The sequence below is a fragment of the Mixophyes fleayi genome, chromosome 6, assembly GCF_038048845.1.
Source record: "Mixophyes fleayi isolate aMixFle1 chromosome 6, aMixFle1.hap1, whole genome shotgun sequence".
NCBI classification, from domain to species: Eukaryota; Metazoa; Chordata; class Amphibia; order Anura; family Limnodynastidae; genus Mixophyes; species Mixophyes fleayi.
In genome coordinates this window covers 15,952,148-15,974,968 of record NC_134407.1, presented here as the reverse complement: position 1 = coordinate 15,974,968, position 22,821 = coordinate 15,952,148, and the positions used below count along the sequence as shown (strand labels likewise).

General features: G+C 43.8%; 1 protein-coding gene across 1 annotated transcript in view; it reads left to right on the top strand.

The window, feature by feature from the left end:
* SLIT1 (slit guidance ligand 1) overlaps positions 1-22,821 on the top strand; it is a 247,506-nt gene that overhangs the window by 41,448 nt on the left and 183,237 nt on the right. Inside the window, exons 2-4 of the mRNA XM_075215910.1 lie at positions 5,835-5,906; positions 11,788-11,859; positions 20,006-20,077. Coding sequence (XP_075072011.1) covers positions 5,835-5,906; positions 11,788-11,859; positions 20,006-20,077 — 216 coding nt within the window. The remainder of the gene's footprint in view (positions 1-5,834; positions 5,907-11,787; positions 11,860-20,005; positions 20,078-22,821) is intronic.

Below are 22,821 nucleotides of genomic sequence, written 5' to 3'. Positions count from 1 at the left end.
AATTGTCAATCTTAGAATAGTCTCCCCAAGCTTTTCCCTGGTGCTTTGTATTCACCTTGACACAGAAAAATGTACTATATAGGAGATTCATACCACGTTTCAGACAAGACTGCCTAGAATAGAACTGCATTACTTGTGTATGTATTGCTAAAGGTCTGAAATAAAGTAACTATACACGGATATGTCGGGAATATGGTTCAAATTATTTGTGATTCGCTGTATGCGGAAATTAGGGCTTCCTTTGCTAATTTATGTCTGAGACACAGGAAAAACATACCTGATACACCACGGGCTATGAAAAGTAGATTATTCTGTATTTATAGATCGGCTGTTGTTTAAAGAAACCGTAGCCAGCAGCCTGTACAGCCGGTTGTAGGTTGTGTAAGGGAGAGCGCTCTAGCAGCAAATGAGTTAAAAGTATGTGATTGAGTTTTAAATTCCCCTGTCCATGTGTCTAATTTAATTTATTGTGGTTGAGGCATAAGGAAAACTGACCTATGAATAGTCTGGTAAACTTGTAAACCTCGGCCAGAGGCAGCTTTGATCTAAATTACATGAGATTCTATTTTATACCAGGACGTTCTGTGTGGTATAGCACGAATTTTAACACACCCCGTTCTCTCGGACTTTATATAGACTTAAATTTCACCAACTCTTAAATTGTACCTGTCACTCACTAGGAGTAGATGTTTTGAGGGGTGATCCATGAGAATCCAGCCTATACATTTACTAGACACAAGTGAGGTTGCTGAGGCACGAGCCACTTTGCGCCTCAGTCGAAAGTCACTGGTTCTTGGAAAATCGATAGGTTGCCTTCTCGTGAAGGTTGGGTTCGACCTACAAAATGGCGGCCTCCACTGTGTGTAGGCAGTGGGTACACTTTAATAGTAACCGTGAACCGTATATATGTAACACGAATGCCATGAATAGGTGGAAGTGTATACATGATAATGACTCCCAGTAGAGGTGGCACATTTCACTGTTATTTCATCTTATTTAATAATTTAGAAAGTATGATTTAAAACAAACTTTTCCTTTCTACATCTGTCATTTGAGATCAGAGAAAGAAACTTGCGTGAAGAAAGCAGGTGAGTGGGTCTCACATGATTTTGAATTTGGGAACAGAAACATCGTTAATCATAGTTGTTTACTCTCCCGGAATGTCCTGGAGACTTCTGAATTCCTGGGAGTCCTCCCGGACTCCCGGGAGAGCAGGGCAACCTCCCAGATTCTGGCCCTTCAAAAGTGATAATAGGCCAGAAAGTATTAGGTCCGGTAAGGGGGCAGGGCTAAGTGACGCGAATCACCTCCCCCACATGCCCACATGGCAAGTATGTTGCTAATTGACACCCACACAGGGCCAACGCTACTATTGAGTGAACCTAGGTGGTTGACTAAGGCTCCAGTGGTTAAGGGGCGCCTAAAATATGGAATAAGTGACATAATGTCACCCATCCTGGGATTCTAATGCCCCGCGGCGCACATACACATGCAGCTCCGGCCACTTACAGCAGCTCCTTACGTGTGAAGCTACCGGCTGCTGCTCCTCCAGTCACTGTTCCGCTGGGAGTATGGCGCTTGGAAATGATGTCACAGCCATGCGCCGCACTCCCAGTCTGAGGAGCCGAGGATTCCACCTCCCGCCTGCCACGGTAAAATGCAGGGGGGTGGGGTGAGCCGCTGCACACTCTGCAACTGCGGTACTTGGTGGGTGCAGGCAATTCCGCGATTGGTTGCACTTTCTATTATATCAGACCTTGTGCTTCACTGCCCAGGTGCCCACTCATACTCAGAAGAGTCGAGCAGGGGGCCTCAGGATGACAGACCACATCAACAATTTTTATTATGGGACACAGTGATCCTCCCCTGACTACATTGCTTGTCTAGCCCTGGTCCGCTATTCTTCTGTCTTATTGCTTCTTAATTCTCTTTTACTGTTTACTCTCTGTGTTTATTTTAGCGGAATGTTTATTTTCATTTGTGGCTTATTAAGCTACTGTGGCTGCTGGATTTTCCAAAACTTTCCTTTGCTGGGAAATGTAGGGAGGCAGATAATAGCGTAAAGATCTGTAACTCAGCCATTCCAGACATGAGTCACTGTCAGTGCTGCTCTCTGCCGTGGGCACACGTGGCACTCAACCACATATCATATATTAGTGTGATTGGGAAATCCTAAGATGAATGTGAATTTAAATAAAACAAATAGGTATGTAAGGACCATACACAGATGTAGAAGTGTATCGGTTGTATCCTGGATCCTACTTAATCTTCCATAATTGAAGAGAAAAAAAGAACTGAGCTGTATCGTTTACATCTGGATTATGTAGACAGCTGCTGGAGAATGAAGTCTTAAAAGGTCAGAAATAGTACAAAATAAAGTTATCTGTCCATGTGCTCTATATAGAGATGTATTGACAAAATCACTACATTAGTTCTACTTATAAAGGCAAATGCATTTATCTCACTGATAAACTTTCACCTGACAATGGTAACTTTGTGATGTTATATATGAAGTGTTGTGAATGAAAAGCTGCAGGAATTTCATACAATCTAGAACAAGCTTAACCACAGATTGGCTTCATGTGTTGTGAAACTTCATGTGTTGTGAAACTACAAGCCCCAGCATGCTTTGCCCGTCGATAGCCAGATGATAGCTGGAAGAGCATGCTGGGACTTGTAGTTTCACAACACCTGGAGAGCCACAGGTTGGCCAAGCCTAATCTAGAATACCTTCAGTGATGATGTCATGGCAGGAGCGGGTCAGCCATGTTGTATTGGTGGATAGTAGGTTTTTTTGTCTATAAATTAAAATCATTATGAGTCATTTATGAATGTGGAAAAATACAGAGGTGCCATGCAGAAGCTGTTGATTGATCCTTTGTGATGTTTTGCTCCTATTTTCCTAATATTATCCCTATTTTAATGCTTTTTTACATGGGTTAGCACAACAATATTGCGTTGATGGCAGGAGGAGCAGGAGTAGTCTGAACATTTACAGTTTGGGTGTCTCATGCAAAATTATTGTTATCATTTATTTATAAAGCACCAACACAATAGGTAGCGTTGTACATGGAGGTGCATGAAGGTGGAGACATGAGCGATTAATTAGTCATTGTAGATATGGTAAGACAGCTGCTGGGAATCATGACCGTCTTTCACTATTTATATTAGCAAAACCCCTTTCGTTCTGCTGCTGGAGAAGGCTTTTACTTTTGTGCTGCATGGGCACTCTTGTGGCTATCTGCCAGCTTGGCGTAGCTGTGTGCCCTGTATTTTCCTCTGGCATTATGATCGCTGCTGGACACAGAGCCAGGACACTTGTTCCCTGTGGTTTCACTAGTTGTGGCGGCAGCTGCTGCCGAGGAAATCGCCAAAGGTGGGACGGAGATGGCAGCAGACATGACAGTTGAATGCACTTGTCCAGCAGCTGAACTGAGATAGCATTTCAGTCGATATCCGACTTGGTGTGATGACACTCCTCTTTGCTAATTTCCCACTGATTTCCAAATGTTTAACTGTTTTATATTTGTGGGAGGTAATTAATTAAATAAATGTGATAATGGGCAGCACGGTGGCGTAGTGGTTAGCACTTCTGTCTTACAGCACTGGGGTCATGAGTTCGATTCCCGACCATGGCCTTATCGGTGAGGAGCTTGTATGTTCTCCCCGTGTTTGCGTGGGTTTCCTCCGGGTGCTCCGGTTTCCTCCCACACTCCAAAAACATACTAGTAGGTTAATTGGCTGATAACAAATTGACCCTAGTCTGTTTGTCTGTCTGTCTGTGTCTGCTTGCCTGTGTGTGTGTGTGTGTGTTAGGGAATTTAGACTGTAAGCCCCAATGGGGCAGGGACTGATGTGAGTGAGTTCTCTGTACAGCGCAGCAGAATTAGTGGCGCTATATAATTAAATGGGGATGATGATGATAATAAGCAGTGAGATGACTTTGTTTAATTCGTTTACGGTTCATCATAAATATATCTCTCTCGTGATAACCTTTCATGTAGACACTAAATGCCATATTTAAAACAAACACAGCTACATTTTGTCCCATAAGCATTAGTGTGAGCTTGAAAAAGTGCTATTACGTCGTTATATAATGTACAGAGGACTAGCTGTGCTACAAGATATATGTTTACTAATAATATGCTTGAGAAGTTTTAATGAGTTGATCCCTATTATGTTCCTCCTCAATCTGTCTGACATTCCACCTTTGAAACCTGACCATGAAAGTGCCGCATAGAGAGGGGGGTCTGGAAATTTCACCAGTGCAAAGGTTTCACTAGTGATACTGGAAGTGTTCTCATGGTATTCAAAATATGTTCCAGTAATAACGTGTGCTTATGTTGTACTATGTATACAGCAGATCACTGAGACCGAGACTTGTCACTGTCACATCATTTAGGCTCAGTCCTCTATTTAGCTAATGGCGTTTTGAAGTATTTTTTTTCCCACGGTTATATGTTCGGGAATAATGTTTCTGCTTTCCTGTATTTACAAGGTTTGGCAGAGATGTGTAACCTAGGACTCCCTGGTTTGTACTGAAACATATGTACCGCATATCCCACTTCTGACACCAACTCGCTCTGTCTTTGTCCTTCCAGTGTCCAGCTGTAGGGTCTGATGTATAGATCTGTATGATTAAGCTCCTCCATAGACTTCTAAAAGTTCCTATAGTGAGCCGAAATGTATAACACCAGACTACCCTGTATACATGGTCTTGCATGCATGTGTCTCAACACAAGAAAATTGCATCTTTAAACGGCATCTCTATTTGGACCTATTTATCAAGCCTTAAACCGTGCAGAAACGGCTGACTTCATGCTCTACCTTCCGTTATCTAACAAAATGCACCTATAGTCGAGCATGCGCAGTAAAGACTCCGTGTCAGAACCTGTAGTTGTTAGAGAAAGGGAGATAACAGCAGGGCAGCCTCTTATCGGATGCGCTGTCCCGTCATGAGTTTTTGATAAATGGCCACAGTACATCATCCTTTATTGTTGTGATAAGGAATCATAATTAACGGGAAGGGGGGGGGGGATAACAGCAATAATAAAAAGGCCTCTTAAAGTGTGGCGAGATATGATTGAAGACTGATTGATTGAAATGTTCTCTGTAAAGAACTGCGTAATAATGTGACATAGGCAAACCAAGGGGGGGTTTCCTAGTGCCTGGAAACCCCGTTCCAAGCCTGGGGCACTGTATAATTGAGGTGAATGGACCCTGCCCCACACGGCTCTGCTTGAAAAGAGAGAGCTGCATGCACCAAACAGTAGTGCACGCAGCATTGCCCATGTATATTATGAGGATAGAAAGAGCTGGAGAGCAGCCAAGCACTGTCTAAAATGTAAGCCATGCCCCCATGCATGCTTGTCACGCCCACTGGTGGCGTGGTGTGGAAACCCCCCTCTACAAATCCTGCGTTTGCCCCTTTGTGGAACTATATAAATAAGCAATAGCAACTTGTGACCCACACATACCAGTCTGTGACTGCACAGTATACCAGGACAGTGATTCCATATAAATGACCCCACTTACCAGCACCTTTTGACTCTACTGCTCATACGTGGTAAGTGCACTTTAACTCGCCAAAGACAGCATTCTTGTCAGTGTGAAGTTCACGTACGCATTTGACTCCCATAGACTATTAATGGATTTTTATTTTCTGTCCCCTTGTATTACTCTTGGTAACATTGATTGTATATTGGGTATCTTCACGTATACTTGGATGTTCAGAAAACTTTTTCTTTGAGATGTGATTTCGTCCAGGGCTGAAGGTAATGTTTGTGAGAGGATTGGGCAAACATCTTATATATATATATGTTTTTTTTCTGCAGAGAGCTGAACGGGAACAACATCACGCGTGTGACGAAGAACGACCTGGCTGGGCTCAAGCAGCTGAGAGTCTTGTAAGATTCTGATCTTTTCCTTTTGATACAGAAAACGTAATGCATACAAATAAAGAATAAATGAAGGGATCATATTTAAAGAGCATTTTCATAGATTCCTGTTAACTTGGCTTCGGAATCCTGTGGCTTTTTTTAACAAAATCCAAACTGCTCATTACTACCCCTGGTTGGTGTCATTGTTTTGCCTTGTACCCTAACAACTTGCTTATGGTTTAAAATCCTCTTAAAACTCACTCCACTGTCTTTAAAACCTAAAGATGATTTCCACCGTCAAACAAGTTTTACTTCTACTAGTTTGATTATTCCCTCCTACAACATGCTAAATATATTACTTTGTGTTTCTGGGTTTTTTTTTCTGTGTATTTCATCAAAACATTTATAGCTTCCAGGCAGAGTTGATTCTTTATAGTGCCTAGATACTAGCAGGGCTTTTGTGTAAAACACAAGGGAAGACAGAGAGATGTATTTATTAAAAGCTTCAAAACGGGTATATCCAAAGCAATACATGGCAGTCATCTGAATGGTATCACATTTAAGATAATGTAAATGAAAAGCTGAAGGGATTTTTGTAGTAGTCTCTTCATTCCTTACATAAACATGACAGAGCCAATGGGCAGCATTCTTCTTAAACTGCTAGAATTATACTCAATCTGGCTCCTCATTTACATTACCAGAGAATTCAACTGACTTTAAATAAGAGCTGCTAGCCTTGACCTAAATTAAAAGGTAGATGGTTAAAAACCAACATCTAAAGTTCAAGCACCGATTTCATCCAATAGTAAAGTGGACAAATCAGAAATAGGTAACAACAAAATAAACAGTGAATGAGATTTGCTTAGGATACACTTATTATTCTCACAGGAAACAATTCCATTCCCTTCCTTATGTGAGATAAAGTAAGAAAGTATGCATTATACAATCATATCTAGGTGCAGAGCACCAGAGAGGACTAAGCAATGTAACAAAGCAATGAGGAAGGCAAGTCAGATACTTGGTTGTATAGGGAGAGGAATCAGTAGCAGATAGAAAGAAGTCATAATACCACTGTATAGGTCATTGGTACGGCCTCATCTAGAATACTGTGTCCAGTTCTGGAGGCCATATCTCCAGAAGGATATAAATACATTAGAGACTGTACAAAGAAGGGCAACTAAAATGGTGCATGGCCTACAGCACAAAACTTACCCGGAGAGACTAATAGATCTTAATATGTATAGTTTGGAGCAGAGAAGGGAATAAGGGGACATAATAGAAACTTTCAAATATAACAAGGTGCAGGAGGGAAACATTCTACAAATGAAGAGAAGTATTAGAACATGAGGACATGCACTGACACTGGGGGAAGAGAAGTATTAGAACACGAGGACATGTACTGACACTGGGGGGAAGAGAAGTATTAGAACACGAGGACATGCACTGACACTGGGGGGAAGAGAAGTATTAGAACACGAGGACATGCACTGACACTGGGGGGAAGAGAAGTATTAGAACACGAGGACATGCACTGACACTGGGGGGAAGAGAAGTATTAGAACACGAGGACATGTACTGACACTGGGGGGAAGAGAAGTATTAGAACACGAGGACATGCACTGACACTGGGGGTAAGAGAAGTATTAGAACACGAGGACATGCACTGACACTGGGGGGAAGAGAAGTATTAGAACACGAGGACATGCACTGACACTGGGGGGAAGAGAAGTATTAGAACACGAGGACATGCACTGACACTGGGGGAAGTAGGTACAGAGGAAATCTGAGGAAAAACTACTTCACCGAAAGAGTAGTGGATAAGTGGAATAGCCTCCCATCAGAGGTGGTAGAGGCTAATACAGTAGAGCAAGTTAAACATGCTTGGGGTAGACATAAGTATATCCTTACAAAGCATAAAGGATCAAAGAGGGTTTGAGGTCACCATAGGTTAATATTGGGGCAGACTAGATGGGCCAAGTGGTTCTTATCTGCCGTCAAATTCTATGTTCTATATCTATCAGGAGGTGTCTCTGCTCTCTTCCCATATAAAAGTAAAAGGACAGTCAGCTCCCTTTTCAATTATATAAAGAAACCAGACTGTGAGGTAATTGCAAAGTTGTGAATTTACGGCAAAGTGAGACAATCCAGGGCAAGGTCCACTAACAACTAACATCTACAGGATTAATCCTGACCTACAAGTTTTGGCTTCAAAGGTAAAAAAAAAAATCTTATCTTGGGAAATATTATCAGTTTGTCTGTTTGGAAACATCTACAGAGAAAAATACATTTCAGATGGGTCCTTTGAGGACTGTCTACACATTATTCAGCAGTAATCTCAAAGAGGAACTTGTAATTGAACAGGAAAAATGTACGTTAGGTCCATCACGTATGCGACCCCCTCAAATGCCACTTTATAGGGGTTGAAAGTAAGCGAACACTTGAGAGATAGTCTAACATGGGAATAAACTGGTAACAGCACCCAGAATATGTCTGTAGTGAGGATGATGTCTTGAGTTTATGGTTAAGGAATTATCCCTCTTCTTGGATTACATGTGAATGTACTTAATTTGTATATAATGTTATAATTGGGTCAAATAATGTCTATTCATATATTTACTATGTAGATATAGACTAGTGTAAACAACTGTCTGAGTCTACCTTGTATTAAATTAAGAGATATAAAAGCAAAGTATTTCCCATTGAATATAATCGTCTTAACATTAAAATGAGCTCTGTAATTATCCATAATTGCTGCCATGTGACGTTTTACATATTATGTCAGGAATAGACAATAACTACTATGCAATAATAGCTACAATAGACAATTATGGGACAGAATAGCCAGCATGATTTGATATTCAATTTACAACTATGGGGTATATTTAGGCAGGTTTGAAAAAGTGCCTATAGCAACCAATCGGCTATAATTTATTTAGTGCATTCTACAAAATGAAAGCTAGAATCTGATAGGTTGCTATAGGCAACATCTTCACTTCTTCAAACCCGCAGCTTAGTAAATCTAGTTCTATGTCTTGAAAAGTGAAGCCAAGAGCAGTAGGTAATGTAAAGCCCCCATGCGTGTACATAATGTCAATCCAGTGAGCTAAAATAGTTATATTTATTTTTTTTGCACCCAAGGAAAATACTGTCTGTTTTTTCATGTAGCATACAAATACTTGATAGCATTATTTTTACACTGAAATTTGAAAGTTGATCTAGGACATGCCCTACCCCAACTATAAATCGGTCCCCACTTTTTAAATCCCCCGCCTCCCCAATGCAATATGGTATTGCCAAAGAGCAAATTTGCTCCCTTTTTTTTGCTTTGCTCCTACCTACCTCCTACCCTTGCTGGGTGTGTTTAATAAATAGACAACTTGTTTGACATTCCTTTACTGCTAAAGTTGCAATACTTCTTTGTTTCATTGTAACCCTGGGAGAAGCCTGGATCATCTTATTAAATTGACCAGATCAACTCATATATAGATTCATTGAACTGCAGCAGTATTTTACAGGATATTCTCAGATTCAATGCGAGCAGTAAAATATACAGCATATTTAGGGAAGGAGAGCCGAATACAGACCTGCAATAAATCCATTTGTGCTCAATTATCTCTAACTCCTGGCTTGCAGCCTCCGTTCCTATTATAAAGCATCCACTGATTGATAAGACCTGATTGTATAGGAGCGGCAGACTTGCCAGTGACTGAAAGGTCAATATAGTGGAAAGCCATGCTTTTTAGTAACAGATTTACTTGTGTTCATTTTCCTGCTGTCGGATGGGGCTGTTAAAATTGGTGACTGTCTGCTATAACCAAATGGAAACCCCAACAAATTGTCTTCTTTGTAAATGATGGACCAGAGTCAATCTAAAGAAGTGGTCAGAGAACAGGGTTAAATTACCCCAAATGGGGTAAAAATGAAATTCCTGGGGGTAATGCTGCTGACTCACATGCTGTCAGTTGGATTGTAGACCCCTTTAAATGTGAAATTGCTGTTGTACCAGAAGAGCCTCAAGGGTTGGCAGAGGCACTTCTTGAGCATTGATGCAATAATGAAGCACGTATTGCATTTGAAAACAAAGCAGATCTGTCATATTTTTGGATGTCAACAGCTGCAAAGGCATTCAAAACTGCACATGAGCAGGCAGTCAAAAAGTTGCTGCCTTTTGCAACAACCTACCTTTGCGAACATGGATTTTCCACTCTAACGAACATAAAACAAAGCAGAGAAATTGATTGGACGCTGAAGACTGTATCCAAATTGCTCCGATAGCAAAATGCCCCAATATTGATGCTCTTGTATCAAAAATGAAGCAACATCATTTCTCCAAAACCTGAAGTTTTGAAGTTGAAGCTTTCAAAGAAATTTTGAATAGATTCAATAAAATTTTGAATTCCAATAATTAATAATATATGATTTCCTTCCTTTCAAATAAAGGGGGTGACGTCGGCGTATCTAAAGATATTTTGGAGTAAAGTGTAAAAAATTTCCCTGACCCCTGATCTAAAGCAACATATCCGTATCAAAGCTAAGACATTGGACATAAGATTATAATGTATACAGATCAATTATAGCTTTTTTTTAAATGTTTGTCGCGCCATAGTTAATTGTTGACTTCATATTGGCATTATGATCTCTGAGATACCTGATCTATGCTAATAATGTGGCAACAGAATCCTCACCCCCTTTATAAATCAATAACCAGAGATATTGTCAATATCTGTATACTTCAAAAACTCTGTGTTAGAACGACCCCCTCCTGAGATTCCTCTACTTCCAGATTGCCTATTGTACATTTTTATATACAAGACAATAGGCTTCAAATAAACTAAATATGGAGCTATTCTCAGTTGATTAAACACCAGCCAACACTCTTGGTATTTCCAGTTTTCCGAACCTCACACGGCAGAGAGTATTCTGCTTCTCCCAAATTTAGAACGCTATGAAGAAGAGCAATTCAGCTATTGTTCATCCAACCCCCCAGGCCCGTCACGGGAAGAGCTAATGAGTCTAACAATGGGAATTTTATACCCCCTGCCTTTAATAACCAAACAGTAATATTTTACCACACAGGACGAGAGTCTTATTTTAATAACTGAATTGTATTAATCCCATAAAAGGTGTTTACTTGAAGTACGTTTAATGTGTTACAACATCCATGTTTATATGGCCTAACATTCCAACACCAGGGCAATTCTGCAAACCCACAACACCTATGGTCATGGCCTACAGTGTTACTGTTTTGCAAATGCTCCCAGGGAATTTGGATTTGCCGGCCAAATAGAGATGTCTGCACCGATGAATGGGAGCAGTTGGGTGAATAGAGGAGTACCGTACAGATTATGGATAAAGCGCCCTCTTTTGCACCCACGTCATACACGTATACTGTAATATTGACAATCCGAGCTTCCTGTTCTCTCCCGCTGCACTGTTAACTAGCTTGGAGAACCGCGACCTGCGCACCTCACGCAGCGAAGCCCATGCCTCCTTGTGGGGGTTCCTGGTGAATATCAGGGGTGGGTTAGACTCCGCGCCTCCCTGCCTAGTGGTGTCAATATCAGTCAGCGGCATTCTCAAAAGTCATTATCGTGACAGGGGCATCTTTTCTGTGTTTCTCAGGTATCTGTCTTACTTTGTCAAAGCTCCTGTTTTCTTCACCTGTCGTCTGCGTAAAAACTTACTGTATAGGATTACGTTACCTTGTATCACAGTAGATGGACATGGTGTTAGACTGCTCTTTAATCACAGGTAAGCCATTTGTGTTTCTCCAGCAGGATAGTCTCCCATGATAGCTGAGAGTGATAGGATCTACCATTACACAGAAAGTGACAGCAATCTGTCTGGGGAAAAGGGACATTTAAATGTGACTCCTGGAATTAACAGTGTTCTCTGTTTTGTTTTCCAGGCAGCTGATGGAGAATCAGATTAACAGTGTGGAGCGCGGAGCTTTTGATGACATGAAGGAGCTGGAGAGGCTGTGAGTGCTCATACTGCATTTATTTCCCCAGTTATCATAGTACTGCAATATCTGGCAGCAGATGGGTGGACGGCACCGGTCCCAGCTTCTCTAGTTATTATACATGTGTCTCATGTATACCGTGATGAGATGGATGTCTTTATGGCTGGTATAGATTATATTTCCTGGGATAGCTCAGCTCTAAGTCAGAGTTCTTCCACCTTGTTGGTCAAGTACCCCATAAGGTGTGTGTGTGCTTGTACTATGTACCCCCTAAGGTGTGTGTGTGCTTGTACTATGTACCCCCTAAGGTGTGTGTGTGCTTGTACTATGTACCCCCTAAGGTGTGTGTGTGCTTGTACTATGTACCCCCTAAGGTGTGTGTGTGCTTGTACTATGTACCCCCTAAGGTGTGTGTGTGCTTGTACTATGTACCCCCTAAGGTGTGTGTGTGCTTGTACTATGTACCCCCTAAGGTGTGTGTGCTTGTACTATGTACCCCCTAAGGTGTGTGTGTGCTTGTACTATGTACCCCCTAAGGTGTGTGTGTGCTTGTACTATGTACCCCCTAAGGTGTGTGTGTGCTTGTACTATGTACCCCCTAAGGTGTGTGTGTGTGTGTTTTTAATATGTACCCCCTAAGGTGTGTGTGTGCTTGTACTATGTACCCCCTAAGGTGTGTGTGTGTGCTTGTAATATGTACCCCCTAAGGTGTGTGTGTGTGTGTGCTTGTACTATGTACCCCCTAAGGTGTGTCAATGTATTCAATCTACAGTGCAGGGCGGGGTGAGGCAGAAGTGTAACTTAGGGTGTATAGGAGGCAGAGGTATAGCGCAGGGTGTGGACGAGGCAGAGGTATAACGCAAAGTGTAGAGGAGACAGAGGTATAGTACAGGGTGTGGATGAGGTATAGAGCAGGATGTAGAGGAGGCAGAGGTATAGCACAGGGTGTGGATGAGTCAGAGGTATAGCGCAGGGTGTAGGTGAGGCTGAGGTATAGCGGAGGGTGTAGAGGAGACTGAGGTATAGAGCAGGGTGTTGGTGAGGCTGAGGTATAGCGGAGGATGTAGAGGAGGCTGAGGTATAGAGCAGGATGTTAGTAAAGCTGAGGTATAGCGGAGGATGTAGAGGAGGCTGAGGTATAGCGCAGCGTGTAGAGGAGGCTGAGGTATAGCACAGGGTGTAGGTGAGGCTGAGGTATAGCGGAGGGTGTAGGTGAGCCTGAGGTATAGCGGAGGGTGTAGGTGAGGCTGAGGTATAGCGGAGGGTGTTGGTGAGGTTGAGGTATAGAGCAGGGTGTAGAGGAGGCTGAGGTATAGCGGAGGGTGTTGGTGAAGCTGAGGTATAGAGCAGGGTGTAGAGGAGGCTGAGGTATAGCGGAGGGTGTAGAGGAGGCTGAGGTATAGTGCAGGGTGTAGGTGAGGCTGAGGTATAGCGGAGGGTGTAGAGGAGGCTGAGGTATAGTGCAGGGTGTAGGTGAGGCTGAGGTATAGCGGAGGATGTAGAGGAGGCTGAGGTATAGCGCAGGGTGTAGGTGAGGCTGAGGTATAGCGCAGGGTGTAGGTGAGGCTGAGGTATAGCGGAGGGTGTAGGTGAGGCTGAGGTATAGCGGAGGGTGTAGGTGAGGCTGAGGTATAGCGGAGGGTGTTGGTGAGGCTGAGGTATAGAGCAGGGTGTAGAGGAGGCTGAGGTATAGCGGAGGGTGTTGGTGAAGCTGAGGTATAGAGCAGGGTGTAGAGGAGGCTGAGGTATAGCGGAGGGTGTAGAGGAGGCTGAGGTATAGTGCAGGGTGTAGGTGAGGCTGAGGTATAGCGGAGGGTGTAGAGGAGGCTGAGGTATAGTGCAGGGTGTAGGTGAGGCTGAGGTATAGCGGAGGGTGTAGAGGAGGCTGAGGTATAGCGGAGGGTATAGAGGAGGCTGAGGTATAGCGCAGGGTGTAGAGGAGGCTGAGGTATAGCGCAGGGTGTTGGTTAGGCTGAGGTATAGAGCAGGGTGTAGAGGAGGCTGAGGTATAGCGGAGAGTGTAGAGGAGGCTGAGGTATAGTGCAGGGTGTAGAGGAGGCTGAGGTATAGCGGAGGGTGTAGAGGAGACTGAGGTATAGCGGAGGGTGTAGAGGAGGCTGAGGTATAGCGGAGGGTGTAGAGGAGACTGAGGTATAGCGCAGGGTGTAGAGGAGGCTGAGGTATAGCGGAGGGTGTAGAGGAGACTGAGGTATAGAGCAGGATGTAGAGGAGACTGAGGTATAGCGCAGGGTATAGAGGAGGCTGAGGTATAGCGGAGGGTGTAGAGGAGGCTGAGGTATAGCGCAGGGTGTAGAGGAGGCTGAGGTATAGAGCAGGGTGTTGGTGAGGCTGAGGTATAGCGCAGGGTGTAGAGGAGGCTGAGGTATAGCAGAGGGTGTTGGTGAGGCTGAGGTATAGCGCAGGGTGTAGAGGAGGCTGAGGTATAGAGCAGGGTGTTAGTGAGGCTGAGGTATAGCGGAGGGTGTAGAGGAGGCTGAGGTATAGCGCAGGATGTAGAGGAGACTGAGGTATAGCGCAGGGTATAGAGGAAACTGAGGTATAGCGGAGGGTGTAGAGGAGACTGAGGTATAGAGCAGGGTGTTGGTGAGGCTGAGGTATAGTGGAGGGTGTAGAGGAGGCTGAGGTATAGCACAGGGTGTAGAGAAGACTGAGGTATAGCGCAGGGTGTAGAGGAGGCTGAGGTATAGAGCAGGGTGTAGGTGAGGCTGAGGTATAGCGGAGGGTGTAGAGGAGACTGAGGTATAGCGCAGGGTGTAGAGGAGGCGGAGGTATAGAGCAGGGTGTTGGTGAGGCTGAGGTATAGCGGAGGGTGTAGAGGAGGCTGAGGTATAGCGCAGGGTGTAGAGGAGGCAGAGGTATAGCGCAGGGTGTAGAGGAGGCTGAGGTATAGAGCAGGGTGTTAGTGAGGCTGAGGTATAGCGGAGGGTGTAGAGGAGGCTGAGGTATAGCGCAGGATGTAGAGGAGACTGAGGTATAGCGCAGGGTATAGAGGAGGCTGAGGTATAGCGCAGGGTGTAGAGGAAACTGAGGTATAGCGGAGGGTGTAGAGGAGACTGAGGTATAGAGCAGGGTGTTGGTGAGGCTGAGGTATAGCGGAGGGTGTAGAGGAGGCTGAGGTATAGCGCAGGATGTAGAGGAGACTGAGGTATAGCGCAGGGTATAGAGGAGGCTGAGGTATAGCGCAGGGTGTAGAGGAAACTGAGGTATAGCGGAGGGTGTAGAGGAGACTGAGGTATAGCGCAGGGTGTAGAGGAGGCTGAGGTATAGCGCAGGGTATAGAGGAGGCTGAGGTATAGCGCAGGGTGTAGAGGAGACTGAGGTAAAGCGCAGGGTGTAGAGGAGGCTGAGGTATAGCACAGGGTGTAGAGGAGACTGAGGTATAGCGCAGGGTATAGAGGAGGCTGAGGTATAGCGCAGGGTGTAGAGAAGACTGAGGTATAGCGCAGGGTGTAGAGGAGGCTGAGGTATAGCGGAGGGTGTAGAGGAGACTGAGGTATAGCACAGGGTATAGAGGAGGCTGAGGTATAGCGCAGGGTGTAGAGGAGACTGAGGTATAGCGCAGGGTGTAGACGAGACTGCGGTATAGCGCAGGGTATAGAGGAGGCTGAGGTATAGCGCAGGGTGTAGAGGAGGCTAAGGTATAGCGCAGGGTGTAGAGGAGACTGAGGTATAGCGCAGGGTGTAGAGGAGACTGAGGTATAGCGCAGGGTGTAGAGGAGACTGAGGTATAGCACAGGGTATAGAGGAGGCTGAGGTATAGCGCAGGGTGTAGAGGAGACTGAGGTATAGCGCAGGGTGTAGAGGAGACTGAGGTATAGCGCAGGGTGTAGAGGAGACTGAGGTATAGCGCAGGGTGTAGAGGAGGCTGAGGTATAGCGCAGGGTGTAGAGGAGACTGAGGTATAGCGCAGGGTATAGAGGAGGCTGAGGTATAGCGCAGGGTGTAGAGGAGACTGAGGTATAGCGCAGGGTGCAGAGGAGACTGAGGTATAGCGCAGGGTATAGAGGAGACTGAGGTATAGCACAGGGTGTAGAGGAGGCTAAGGTATAGCGCAGGGTGTAGAGGAGACTGAGGTATAGCACAGGGTATAGAGGAGGCTGAGGTATAGCGCAGGGTGTAGAGGAGACTGAGGTATAGCGCAGGGTGTAGAGGAGACTGAGGTATAGCGCAGGGTATAGAGGAGGCTGAGGTATAGCGCAGGGTGTAGAGGAGACTGAGGTATAGCGCAGGGTATAGAGGAGGCTGAGGTATAGCGCAGGGTGTAGAGGAGACTGAGGTATAGCGCAGGGTATAGAGGAGGCTGAGGTATAGCGCAGGGTGTAGAGGAGACTGAGGTATAGCGCAGGGTATAGAGGAGGCTGAGGTATAGCGCAGGGTGTAGAGGAGACTGAGGTATAGCGCAGGGTGTAGAGGAGACTGAGGTATAGCGCAGGGTGTAGAGGAGGCTGAGGTATAGCGCAGGGTGTAGAGGAGGCTAAGGTATAGCTCAGGGTGTAGAGGAGACTGAGGTATAGCGCAGGGTATAGAGGAGGCTGAGGTATAGCGCAGGGTGTAGAGGAGGCTAAGGTATAGCGCAGGGTGTAGAGGAGACTGAGGTATAGCGCAGGGTATAGAGGAGGCTGAGGTATAGCGCAGGGTGTAGAGGAGACTGAGGTATAGCGCAGGGTGTAGAGGAGACTGAGGTATAGCGCAGGATGTAGAGGAGACTGAGGTATAGCGCAGGGTGTAGAGGAGACTGAGGTATAGCACAGGGTATAGAGGAGGCTGAGGTATAGCGCAGGGTGTAGAGGAGACTGAGGTATAGCGCAGGGTGTAGAGGAGACTGAGTTATAGCGCAGGGTGTAGAGGAGACTGAGGTATAGCGCAGGGTGTAGAGGAGACTGAGGTATAGCACAGGGTATAGAGGAGGCTGAGGTATAGCGCAGGGTGTAGAGGAGACTGAGGTATAGCGCAGGGTGTAGAGGAGACTGAGGTATAGCGCAGGGTGTAGAGGAGACTGAGGTATAGCGCAGGGTGCAGAGGAGACTGAGGTATAGCGCAGGGTATAGAGGAGGCTGGCTTTTTGGGAAATTTGGGGTTTGGCATAGAATGGTAAACAGAGGGTTTCAGTGGAAATAAATCCATACAAGGTAAAGGAGAGAACAAATAGTGAAGTCTATGTAAAGTTCCAAGTGACTAGGGCCATGGGATGGGCTTTCACAAAAATATGAGCATCTTCTGAATTATTTCTGAGAAAACAGAGCTAGATAGACATTCTAGGACAAGACATTGTACTTCCCCCTCCTCCAATGTTTTCCGTTACGTTTCTGTGTAGGTTCTAGCAGCGGAAGATGAAAGATGGACTTGGAGGAGTTGGAGATGTATCACTAGTATAATATAATTACTCTTGCACATGTCCTGTTAGATGTTCCGGCCATTGCATATGTGTAATGAATCATATTATCATAACAAAGACCGCTTCTGATGTCCACCGACTTGGTGGCATAACCTACAGGCTGTTTTCTGTTACACTAATGTAATTGTGGATATTACATTAAATATGTCCATGTCCTATGTACAGGGTTATTTCATGCAGATAACATCATGGACTTGTAATGGTCACAAGTCTGTAATTGGTCACATCATTTTGGTTTGAAGACCACACTGCTCCTTGCTGCAATGCCCTATTGTGGGGAGAGTGAGGTCTACTGCTGACTGCTCGCAAGAACAAAGCTATTGTATCCCTGAGTCCAAAGTGTTCTCGCTCAATAGAGCCGGAACAAAAGAATTAATCTCACTCTTTTATTTCATGTAACATTGAATTACAAAACTGCAACTTCATTGAAGTAAAAATTGCCGACTAGAAAAAAAATATGACATTTTGTATTAAATTGAATATCATTTAAACTTGCAATGTATTTAATTGTATATTTGAGCACCTATTGTATTAATGTTCCAGGCCTCTGATGTCTGTGTGTAATTGCTTTTGAAAGTGCACGTGTACAGGAAGAATCATATGAAAACTGCTAAAAAAAACACGTCCTCTTTTGATACATGTTTTATGTTTTGAGGACTGAATGGAGTGAAATCACATCAAAAGATTATTTTTGCTTTTCATGAGGTTTTGATATGGTGAGACTAGTCTACAAGCACCCCCCCCCTCCTTCCCCAAAGACCCCTCACTATTATCCTATTTATATATTATATTTATATATTACATATACATATATATGTGACACAGGCACCCTTAGGTGATTCAAACACGAACAACTGCTTGTAGTATAAGCAGTAATGTTATTGTTCTATCCCTTTAAACAGCATATACTTCACCAGGATGACACCAGGAAACCTAACACTGACTAGAGACTTACTTTTCCTGTCTGGTCACTGGTCACTATCTAGCATCGGTCGCCCAGCATTGTAGCACAATACAGGGTTTTTATATTTGAGACTACTCCCACAGACCTAGCTTGATGGACAGGTGACACCCTCATCTCGCCTTTAAAAGGGAGTTCTCTGCAGGTGGTCTGTAATTACTCTTCACTGCAGACAAACCCTATTAGATTTGCTGTTAGTTGTGCAACAGATACTTTCAAACATGTAAGTTAAATCACACTTTATACTTTTACTTTATCACACATGTCTTACACCAATATACCGTAACCTGTGTGCACTGCTATACATGTGTGTACCCCGGTCTACAGCTTTTACCTGCAGATTGTCAGCTGAATAGCTGATTCCTCTCTTATTATACTTCCTGTTATATTATCTCCCAGTGTATATTGGTCAAAGGTTCATAAAGACCTTCTACACAAAGCAGACAGCCTCCAACTGAACAGCTCACGGTCTGGTTACCAGGATTATAGAAGGGAGTATTTGTCGCAGATTTTCCTCCAAATTATGACAACCGGCCAAGATGCCCCAATTCATCAGACTCCTTTCCCATTACCACAAAGTGGATGTCCCTGTACTATGATATCTGAGACTGCTATTGATTAGTGAAGAAGAGACGTTCCTTCTTCCTTCTCACTAAAACCAACCAGGACTGTACCCAGGTTCTGTTACTATAATTTAGGGTTACCCTACACTACGAGTGTTTCCAAGATCATGCCGTTTATCCCAGACAGACTAGTTCAGGGTCTAGTTATAAGAACTGTAAGGGTAAGAGCCTTGCCACTCTCCCACGGTGTCTCATAGTCATCCTCACTGCAAATAACACCCTGATTCCTGTTACTTGCTGAGAATATCAGCACTGTAGCACTATGGTACGGCATTGTGATCAGAAAATTGATGGCTGGACCCTAATAGAATGGCTGAATAATACTTATTAGAAGGTGGGAGAAGATGTATTAGATGAAATTGCTAAATAAATTATACAAACTTGCTGTTTCCAAATAGGTTTAGCTTTACACGTTGGGCCTGATTCATTACCTCAAGGAGGTACGGCAAAAAAAATAATAAAAAATGAGCATGTTTTCTCCTGGACAAAACCATGTTACAATACTGGCTGCTTTTTCATGTAGCACACAAATACTTGATAGCTTAATTTGCACACTGAATTTTACAGTTTATCTAGGACATGCCCTACCCCAAATATAAATCTGTACCCACATTTTAAATTTACCCTTCCCCTCCAATGCAACATGGTTTTGCCCAGATGCAAAGTTACTAATTGTTTGTGCTTTACTTTCCTTAATGAATCCGGCCCAGCATGTTCTAAACACATATGTGAAGTATGTTCATGATCAATTCCCTTCAAAAGATTACTGTGTCAATGCACAAAGAGTTGAATCCATGTATCGATTGAAAAAAAGCTATATTTACATGATTTTCTTTTTAATTAAGGTTGAGACAGAATCTACAAAAGTTTCAGGTATTGCTGCAGTCAATGAGAAATAAAAACGTCTCGAAAGTTAATCCTTAATGCTTGTGGGCCTTAGCGATGCAGAATGTATAAACATCAATGTAGATGTATGTAATGAATACGACAGCGTGTGTATTGCTGCGGATGGGTATTTCTGCCTGTGGGGCTTACACTGGGTGGCGGGCTATGTAATATACAGGTGACAGTTACATCCTGGTATTTTAAGCACGCTGTCGGTGGGGTATACAGTATAATCTAATATCTTGGTTGTTTTTTTCCCTCCTCCTCTCTTTTCTTCAGTCGCCTCAACCGAAACCAGATGCACACTCTACCTGAGCTCCTATTCCAAAACAACCAGGCGCTCTCCAGACTGTGAGTACCAATATTCTGCAGTGCGCCACAAATAGCGCATTTACTCTGATAGACATGCTGGAATGTCATTGCTATGGTTGATGCCTGTGCTATATGTTGTACAAGCCCTTGGTGTCAATAATATCGCTTAGTATACTCTTTAAAAGCAAAATTGTTTTAAAACACCTCCGTTGTTTGAAATATGGAAGGGCATGAATACATATATGCTTATTCTTCCAAAATTTTTGTTCTGTACACTTTTGAACTTTTTTGTTTGTGTTTGAAAAGTTATTGCAAGCGCGCCCGATTGCCCAGCCAGTTATTGATCGTATTTAAAGAGTGGTGAAAGGGTGAATGGTCACTACGATGTTCTTGTAAGAAATGACGTCACCTGATTGGTGCTGGCGTCTCACAGCCAATCACATGCCATTCTCTCAGGTCCTTTGCACTCCCCCTCCACCAAGTCCAATTGCTGTCAATCCCAACGTTGTTGTGTTAATGGAACAGAATTGAATAACTTTTTAGGGCTTGCAGGTGTTCGGGATGTACGGGGTTTCTGATTTAACACCCGGGGAGATTTGAAATCCAAATAATGCTGACACAGGAGCTGTTTGGACAGAAGATCAAATCTGCAAAAAGCCATCGTTAGAAATCTAAAAAAGAACACAATGATTGATACATGAAGTTCCGTTACAAACTAAATCTAGCTGCACGTAAGATTGTAACTATCTATTTAAGAACAAGCTTAAAAACTAAGATATTTTGTCAATACTTTTCTCAATGACCATTTATAGATTGACTGAGTAAATAAGTTTTCTGTGCGCCCTCACCCATCATTGTGTAGACCTATCACCAGTTTAACGTCTAATCCGGGGCTGTGCAAGCTTTGTTACAGGTTGGTATTATTAATTAGGAGTTAATTAATACCGTAGATATATAAAGATTTTGGGGTATAGTTACTAAACTGCAGGTTTGAAAAAGTGGAGATGTTGCCTATAGCATCCAATCAGATTCTAGTTTTCATTTATTTAGTACATTCTACAAAATGACAGCTAGAATCTGATTGGTTGCTATAGGCAACACCTCCACTTTTTCAAACCCGCAGTTTAGTAAATCTAGCCCTTTGTTTCGAAACCCTCAAGATCTATGCTTGTGTTCCTCATCCTTTCCCAACCCTCTAATCATAAATAATATGCAGCAGAATGTGCTGTTATTAGGCAGCGGTTGTCGGCATCGTGTATTCTGAGTATGAACTGTTATCTGTCCTTCACTACAATTGTTATTTATTTGTGAGAGAGAGATTAATTACCAAACAAACGTTAGAGATAATTCCCAATAATAAATAGCTTTCTGGAAGAAGGTGTCCTCCTCCTACAGACTGTACTCCTGCTGAGCAAGAAATAGTATTTTTTTTCATTTATTTTCTGCAAACAAGACAAGATTGGTGGGCCTTCTCTGTCAGACGGGCCTGGGGTTATTGACCTGACACTAAGCATCCTAGTAATTCTAGAGTATAATAAAGGAAATGTCTTCTTCTCTTATTTTTCATATATCTAGCTATGAATAATTCCTTAATGCACACTTTGAAGTCTCCAGACATAAATAATTCACAGGTAACAGCTGGTGCGACTGGGCCCCGAAGAAAAAGAGGGCCAAGCCTGCGAACCCCATCAGCATTGCCCGCTTGTCAGCTCAGTGGCGGGTCTTCTTGTAGGGCAGTGGGCAGAGTTCTGGTGATATGAGGCCTTTAGGTCCACTTGAAAACTCCACATAACTATTCCTAGCCCCTGCAGAGCTTCATGTACCAAGGTTAGGGCTCAGCCTGTGCCAAGGGTGGGGGGCTCTCCATGTGCAAAGGCGTTGGGGGCATCTTTGTGTGAATGGGGGAATATCTGGTTCAGGGCTGTTAGGGGGGAGTCTGGCTCAGACTTTGCATTGGGGTTCCAGAGCTGGAAGCTACGCTACAGGGCGAGAGGAACCCCACTCTGGAAGTTGCTGTCAGACCAATGGGGAGACTCAGATTATGCCACCCATCCAATCAAATGGAGCCGACATCCAGTGCCGCCAACAGAATTATACAGCAACTTCTTGGGGCCCCTTCCATAGCCTCCAATGAGAGCAGGGCCCCACCAGGTTGAGAAATTCTCCAACTATAAAGGCCATAGTACTTTTTACCTGCTCCCATCCCCCTCTCGATACCCCTGCTAATCTCTTTCTTGGATGGTATCTGAACACTGTAACTGATCACTGAAGAGATGAAAGGTTAAGTATTGCTTTATTAGTCCTCTGTGCTCTATAACTTGCCTGCAATTATATGGTTAATAAGCAAACCTGTTGCGTGTCAGTCGCCCTTTGTGTGTCTCCTTTTCTATTCGCTGTAAGAACCTGTCTCGACATCTGATTTTTATTTCATGCAGCGAGTCCCATGAATGCAGCTCAGATCCCCTCTGACACAAACCCAAATCAGCCACATTGAATGTTTAGTGATTTGGTGAAGGACAAATCTTTGAGCCCCTCCCACATTGTTCCCCGTTCATTCTTCTCCCCTACCCTGAGCTGCTCAATAGAGGCCCGGCCTTTAGAAAACGCCAGGCTGCGCTGTCACTTTCTGGCTGTTTTGATCTCTCCTAAACACCATAATTAATCCAATTGCAACAGGAAAAACAACAGCGAAGGAATGTTAAATCTGGTTCAATCCGCCCTCTAAGCTGACATCCGTAGTAAATAAGAGACATTTGCATGTATTTATTGTGTAATGTTGTGTG